The sequence below is a fragment of the Diceros bicornis genome, chromosome 12 (assembly GCF_020826845.1).
Source record: "Diceros bicornis minor isolate mBicDic1 chromosome 12, mDicBic1.mat.cur, whole genome shotgun sequence".
Classification (NCBI taxonomy): Eukaryota; Metazoa; Chordata; class Mammalia; order Perissodactyla; family Rhinocerotidae; genus Diceros; species Diceros bicornis.
This window is the reverse complement of record NC_080751.1, coordinates 75165000-75172381: the sequence shown is the minus strand read 5'-3', so window position 1 is coordinate 75172381 and position 7382 is coordinate 75165000. Positions and strand designations below refer to the sequence as shown.

Sequence of the window (7382 nt, the reverse complement as noted above, 5' to 3'; positions counted from 1 at the left end):
TGGGGAGTGCCAGGGGCCCGTCTGGGCAGCTGCATTCCCGCGCCCCTCGCCCTGGCTGCCCCGCGGCTCGAGCGCAGCGTTCCGTGGCCAGTGACCGCGGACGGCGAGGTGTCTGCTGTCCCGCGGCCATGGGCACGCGCGGGTTCCCCGCGCTGGTGGACACCACCCCCGCCAAGACCATCCTGGTGTACCGCAACGGGGACCCGTTCTACGTGGGCCGCCGCGTGGTGCTGCCGCGGCGCCGCGTCGCCACCTTCGAGGCGCTGCTGGAGCAGCTGACGGAGCAGGTGCAGGTGCCGTTCGGCGTGCGGCGCCTCTACACGCCGACGCGCGGGCACCCGGTGCGCGAGCTGGACGCGCTGCAGGCCGGCGGCAAGTACGTGGCGGCCGGTCGTGAGCGCTTCCAGAAGCTCGAGTAAGTGCGCCCGCCTCTGCCCCGGGCTCGCGGGGCGGGCCAGGGCTGCGGGGGACCCTGCGCCCCGGCCGGCGCCTTCTCTGCCGGGAGCGCGTCGACCTGTCCTCCTCGCAGAGGGCGGAGGATGTGCTCTCCGGGCCCTTCCCCGGCCGAGCCCTGCCCGCCCTTCACACGCGTGGGTTTCCTCCACTGGTGGCTCCTCCGTGCGCGCAGTGCACCTGGGGCCAAGCTGGCAGAAGTCCCCGGCCGCCTATGGGGAGGGTGGCCGTCTGCTATCAACATGACCTGTCCACGTTAGAGAACCTTAGGAAGGGGATGGAAAAAGAGGGTGGCGGGCCGTGGCAATGGCAGTAGAGGCCTACCCAATGCTGAGGGTAGGCCTCTTTGAAAAGGTGACCTCTGCGCGAAGATTTGAAGGAAGAAGGGAGTTAGCCATGCGAAGGAAAACTGGGGGAAGCGCACTGGAGATCCCGGATCCAATCCAGTCACCCCTCTACGGAGTGTCCAGCCGGGTGTTCTGGCGTCGCTGGCCGTGCTGTCTACAACGCACTAAATACAGTGTGTAAATCGGACCTTTTCACAGCTGTCTCTCCTGCTAGACTATCACCCTACGGAGGACAGACGTTGTGCAGTGATTCTGTAATCCTGGCACGTGAAACAGTGCTGGCCTACAGTGGAGACTCGGAATGCTGGCTGTGAACAAGGAAATCCAGTCCCCCGTGTCTGCTGAGATCAAGACAGCAGCCCCAGAGGGCTGTCTGCTGTCCTGGGGAAATAGCCTGTGTATAAATGCCAGGGCCACTGCGGAAAGCCATAACCGAAACTGACTGGTCATATTCAGGCTGTCATTTGTACAGGAGGGTGCTCACTCAATATGCCAATTTAATTCTTTTTGTTTAGCCTGGGACTGGTACTGGAATCCTTTTGAGATCTTATGGCGTATGGGCTTGTACAACACTGTCCTGTTTGTACTCTTACTTTTCTTCCCAGGCGTACCTCCATCTCCTTATAATTTCTCTAAACTTTCTTGGTAACTGTCATTATAGAAATTTCTTTGCAACCTGAGCTTCAATCTTGCAGTTTTTCAACAAATAGCTGCCGTGCACTTCTTCGAGTCAGGCAGCCTCCGGGGCGCTGCAGAGGCCGCGAGGGCTTTACAGGATATGTTTTGGGGAGTTAAGAGACAAACAGAAAAAAACAAAGTGGTAACTACTATGACAGAAGCCCAGGTTTAATTCTGTCTAGATGCAGGACCTCAGAAAAGGATCCCTTTACAAAATGGAAGTAGGACAACTGTTTCTTAATCCTCCACAAATTCCTGACCGGCCTCAGCATCACTTACTTCTTGGCTCTGCCTTTGAAAGGTGTTACTGTTCTTTACATTGTTGCTAACTCCATTTCTTTTGTTGTGAAATATATCTTATATGCAGAGGAGTGGATACAATCTATGCATAGTTTCAAGAATAGTAATAAAACAAATCTGTGAGTAAACCACAACCCAGATTGAGAAAAAGAGCATTACCAGTATTTTATTTAATTTATTTATTTGTTTTTTTGTAAGGAAGATTGGCCCTGAGCTAACATCTGCCAGTCCTCCTCTTTTTTTGCTGAGGAAGACTGGCCCTGGGCTAATATCCGTGCCCATCTTCCTCCACTTTATATGGGATGCCGCCACAGCATGGCGTGACAAGCGGTGCTTCAGTGCGCGCCTGGGATCCAAACTGGCGAACCCCGGGTTGCTGCAGCGGAGCGAGCACACCCAACTGCTTACACCACCGGGCCGGTCCCAGAATTACTGGTATTTTAAAAACCTCCCACCTTCACCCGAATCCTTTGCCCATGGATAACCACTATTTTGGCTTCTAATAATCATCTTTTCATAATAATCTATCCCTGAAGGATGGATTTTTTTCAATGCTTTATGTTAGCATATACTTTATATAAATGCAATTATGTTGCATGTATTTTTTGTTACTTGCTTTTTCACACAATAATACGCTTGTGAGACTCATCCATGTTCATAGCATGAAGGTCATTCATTTTTACTGTTATGTATTATTTCATTGACTAATATACCAGTTTATTTATCCAATCTGTTGATGGATAATTTGGATTGTTTTTAATTTTATGCTAAAATAAGCGACTCTGCTGTAAACATTCTTTTGCATGTCTCCTGATGCGTACGGGTAAGACTTTCTCTAGGAGGGTGTATTAGTTATTTATTGCTGTGTAACAAATTACCACAACTTATTGGCTTAAAACAACATTTATTATCTCACAGTTTCTGTGATCAGGAATTCCAGAGCAGCTTAGCCGAATGGTTCTGGCTCAGAGACTCTCATGAGGTTGCAATTAAGATGCTGACTGCAGTCATCTGAAGGCCTGACTGGGTGGGTGCTTCCAGGCTCACTCACATGGCCACAGCAGGAAGCTTCATCCCTGCTGTGTGAGCCTTTCCAGAGGGGACTTAACAGCTGGCTCTCTACAGTGTGAGTGATCTAGGCTGAAGGCACAATGTCTGTTTTACTGCGGGTTCTCTGTTATGCTGTCTTCTCTCTCCGTCTGCCTAGTTATTGTTGACTGTGTACTGGACATTACTTTTGAAACTTATTTGCAGAAATAATTTGAGGCCTAGGATGATATCTTTTGCCAAAGTAGATTTTTGTGTGCTTCGGGCAGGTACCTGTGTCATCACCAGTTCACGATCACCTTAATACAGCTTCAGAGTGTGAGATAGTTTGGACCAGCCAGATGGCCTGAAGCCAGGATGCTCCCTACTCTTAAGGTGCAGCCCGGTGGGGTAGTTGACAAGGAAGTCCATTGTTGGTGAGCCCTGAACAAGTGCTTTTGCCTACTGGCCACAAAAGGCTGTCAGAAACAGGGTTCAGCCTCTCAGCTCTCTCTTCCCAATCGACAATAACCCCTGGGCCAAGACGGCCCCAAATATTGGGCTCATGTCTCTGGATTTCCTTTCTTTCCTGGACCTTGGCCTGGTAATCCCTTACCATCTTGTTAGATGTCTTAGTTTCAAAAAAGTGTTTTTTTGTTTTGTTCAATTTGGTTAGTTTTTAGTGGAAGAGTTGATCAGAGTTGCTTAGTCCATGGTTCCCAGAAGCAGAAGTCCTCTCTCCCTTGTTCTTCATGTATATTTTTGTTAGACACGTGATTCTGTGGATGCCCATTCTTCAGGCCATGAAAGGTATTTTTTCATTGTCTTGTAACTTAGAGGTTGCTGATGAGAAATCAGCTGTCATCATTCACGTCTTTGAAAGTAATATTTTATCTTTTTTGGCTGTTTAAAATATCTTCTCTTTGACTTCAGTGTACTGTGGTTTAAGTGATATGTCTAAGTGCAGATTTTTATTCAATTCTCTTGAGTCACTGGTGTGGTCACTTTCATTAGTTTTGGGACATTCTCAGCTCTTGTCTCTTCAGTTGATGCCTCTGCCTTATGTTTTCCTCTCTTTGCTTTCAGGATCTGAGTTGATGTGGGTGGGCCTGTCTCATTGACTCTGATCTCCAGGAGTCCGCCTCTTTTTCATGTATTTCTCTTTGATCTTTGTGCTATACTCTAAGTACTTTCTTCACATAGATATTCTGGCTAACTTTTCCGCTGTGTATAGTATGTTATCAAACTAATTCATAGGGACCGGCCCATGGCTTAGCGGTTAGGTGTGCGCGCTCTGCTACTGGTGGCTTGGATTTGGATCCCAGGCATGCACCGACACACCGCTTGTCTGGCCATGCTGAGGCAGTGTCCCACATGGAGTAACTAACAGGATGTGCAACTATGACATACAACTATCTACTGGGGCTTTGGGGAGAAAAAAGGGAAAAAAAAAAGGAGGAGGATTGGCAACAGATGTTAGCTCATGGCCGGTCTTCCTCAGCAAAAAGAGGAGGATTGGCATGGATGTTAGCTCAGGGCTGATCTTCCTCACACACCAAAAAAGAATATTATAAACCAATTCATAGAGTTTTAAATTTAAATTATTTAATTTTTCATTTCTAAAAATTCTATCTTGTTCTTTTTCAAACCTTCCATGTTATTCTTTCAAGTTTCTTGGTCCTGCGTACATTTTCAAGCTTGCCTTTTATTAAAATGATGTCCTTCTGTGGTCCATGTCTATAATCCTACTATATGAAACCTGTTTCTGCTTTCTGTTATTTCAGCTGTATTTCTCTCCTCTTGGTCCTTTCTATCCTTGTTAGTTTACCTATTTTTTGACTGTGAATAACTCTTTTCTATGGAATTTTATTTGAGGAAATTCTTTGTGGGCTGAGATAAAGATCAGATTCTCCAGAAAGGATTTCCATTTTCATCTTCCAAATGCTGGGAATGCTCCCTATCCAAATATATTGTGAATTAAATTAGTAGCTTGGGGTTTTTTGGACCACCCAGATAGTGTGATTTTGTGAGCTGGCTGGTGATCCAAATATTTAATGGCATTTGCAAAGACACAAACTTACCATCCTATTGTTTTTGAAGAAAAGTCATAGGTCACAGGCATCATAGCTGCCATGAGGTAGAGTTTGGGTTAACACTGTGACATTTTAGGTTTAGATGTGTTACCGTGATAATCCTGTTGTGTGTGAGAATTCGCTGACAAGAATCTTTCTTTGTGGATGTTTGACTCTGGGATTACTTTTTCAGGATTATTTACTGCATGCTATAAACTGAATGTTTGTGTCCTCCCGAAATTCATATGTTGAAACCCAGCCCTCCCTGAGATGGAATCGGGAGGCGGGGCCTTTGGGTGGTGATTAGGTCATGAGGTCGGTGCCCTCATGAGTGGAATTAACGCCCTTTTAAAGAGATGCCAGAGAGCTCCCTCGCCCCTGCCACCGTGTGAGGACACGGCAAGAAGACAGCCGTCTATGAACCAGGAGCCGGGTCCTCATCAGACACCGAATCTGCTGGTGCCATGATCTTGGACTTCCAGACTCCAGATCTGTGAGGAAGAAACGTGGGTTGTTTAAGGCCCCCAGTCTGTGGTATTTTTGTTATTGCCCCCTGAACAGTCAGACCTTGCATGTGCTGGATTCTGATTTTATACTGGAATCCAGTCTTGTTTTACAACAACAGAAGGATATGTTTCTACAAAAATTGACTTTAAAGTCCTTTTGAATATATGTATGATGGGAAGTATTTAATTTTTCCCCCAGAACATTTCCTTGTAAGATTGGCCTGTCTTTTACGTGCGAGCAGATGAGGGAGGAAGTTGTGAGGCCCCAACGCTCATGCCTGGAGTGTGCTCAGTGGACGCTGGCCTTCCGCTTTCCTGGGGCTCAAGACGCTGTCTCATAGACCTTGTTAGGCCTCTAATTTTGTAGAGAAATTTTCAGAGTTGAGTTCAAATGTTTTGGACATGTGGCAAAAATATTGAGAAAGACTTTGAGGTGTTTCTCAGATTTCTCAATGTTTGTTATTTTCTGTAAGGAAGGAAATGTGCTCCTGAGCAGGGAGGGGAGACTGGATTCTGATGTGGTCAGTAGCCTTGATTATTTTGCATTTGCATGTACCTTCATTGCTAGAAAATAGATGGGTGATATTTGCATGTGAAGTTCAACTGGGAGAGACATTGTATTTCATTTTCTTTGCTGCTTTTTAGATTAGTGAAGTATGAAATTGGAATCCGGACTTTGGTGAATAAAGCTCTGAAAAGGGTTTTGGCTTGATTTCCGCCGGTATCAGTGAGCTGGCACTTGTCGTAATGTATATTCTGTAATTACTGAGCCATGAAGCAGTTAAAATTAATTTTCACCAGCAAATAATCTAATTGTCGTATTTACGTTATGGGTTTGTTGTTGAGACGAAGTGAAAGTGCTATTTAAATCAAACTGTCCTAGTTCCTCTACACCCCAACCGTTACTCCTGATCTCCTGAGTACCCATTTGTGCCCTGAGGACTCGTGGGTAACAGGACCAGGAGGAACGGCTGTGGGGAGGCAGCTGTGCCAGGGGAAGAGGAATGTGGTCTCAGAGCCAGAAGACCCGGGTTGAGCTGCATGCTGGGTTTTCCTGTCTGAGTAACATTTAGCAAATTAAATCATCTCTGAGACTCAGTTTCCTCATCAAGAAAATGGGGTTAATTAATATCTACTCCCGTGTAGTGGTGTGAGAATTAAATGAAGGCAGTACTAAAATGCCTGGTGTTGATTCTGGTGGTTGGCTTCCTCCTTTCCTTTATTCTCTGGAAGCAGCAAGGAGGGAAGTTGCACATTAACATCCAGTCTCTGCTTCAAATGACTGCTCCCCCCCACCATGCCCCCCAAGGAAACCTGAAGCCAACCAGAAAACTCCAAGTGCCTGGTTAAAAGACTCCAGTCCGTTGGATCTCTGAGGAAGTGCCTGTTTCCTCTTTCTGTTCTATTTGTATGTTCTTTGGAATGCAACATTAAAACAATAAATAGCGTTTTGAGTTTTTGTAGGCTCTCTTCATGCCTTAATTCTTCTGTGTTTATTTTTACTTTTTGTTTCGACTTGATAATAAGTTGTCTCATTTGGAAGAGTAATGTTCATAATAAAGTACGGAATTTGGAGATCTAAAGCTCATTTAAAATGCTACCCGGGGGCTAGAAGAAGAGTTCCTAGAAGGGCTGAAGCTGAAGTGGCGAGTTGGAGCCCTGCAGGCTGCGCTCAGCCAGCAGTCACGTTTTCTTTGGTTCGCATGGTTTTCAAAGATTGGAATTGGCTGCAGCATTTTATAATGGGGGAATTCATGTAATAATAAGAAATTTTGGTTTCTATTGAAAAAAAAATAGAGGATTTGAGTGTTCAAAAGGACTTGGTTTTAGTTGCCTACACTTGCCCAGTAAAACAGTGCCCCGGGGCTATGAAGCGCCTTCGTCTCAGGTGGTAAGCACGTGCCCATTAACCACAGGCCCCACCATTCCCTAATACTACCCTTGGCAAGTGTCATCATGTATTTGCCTGGCTTCTGTAGAATAATTTTTTAGTTTTCTTT

General features: G+C 46.0%; 1 protein-coding gene across 1 annotated transcript in view; it reads left to right on the top strand.

Moving 5' to 3' along the window:
* The first annotated feature begins 128 nt into the window (after nt 1-128).
* Nucleotides 129-7382, top strand: part of DCDC2C (doublecortin domain containing 2C) — a 208817-nt gene continuing 201563 nt past the window's right edge. Inside the window, exon 1 of the mRNA XM_058550718.1 lies at nt 129-415. Within this exon, the coding sequence (XP_058406701.1) occupies nt 129-415 (287 nt within the window). The remainder of the gene's footprint in view (nt 416-7382) is intronic.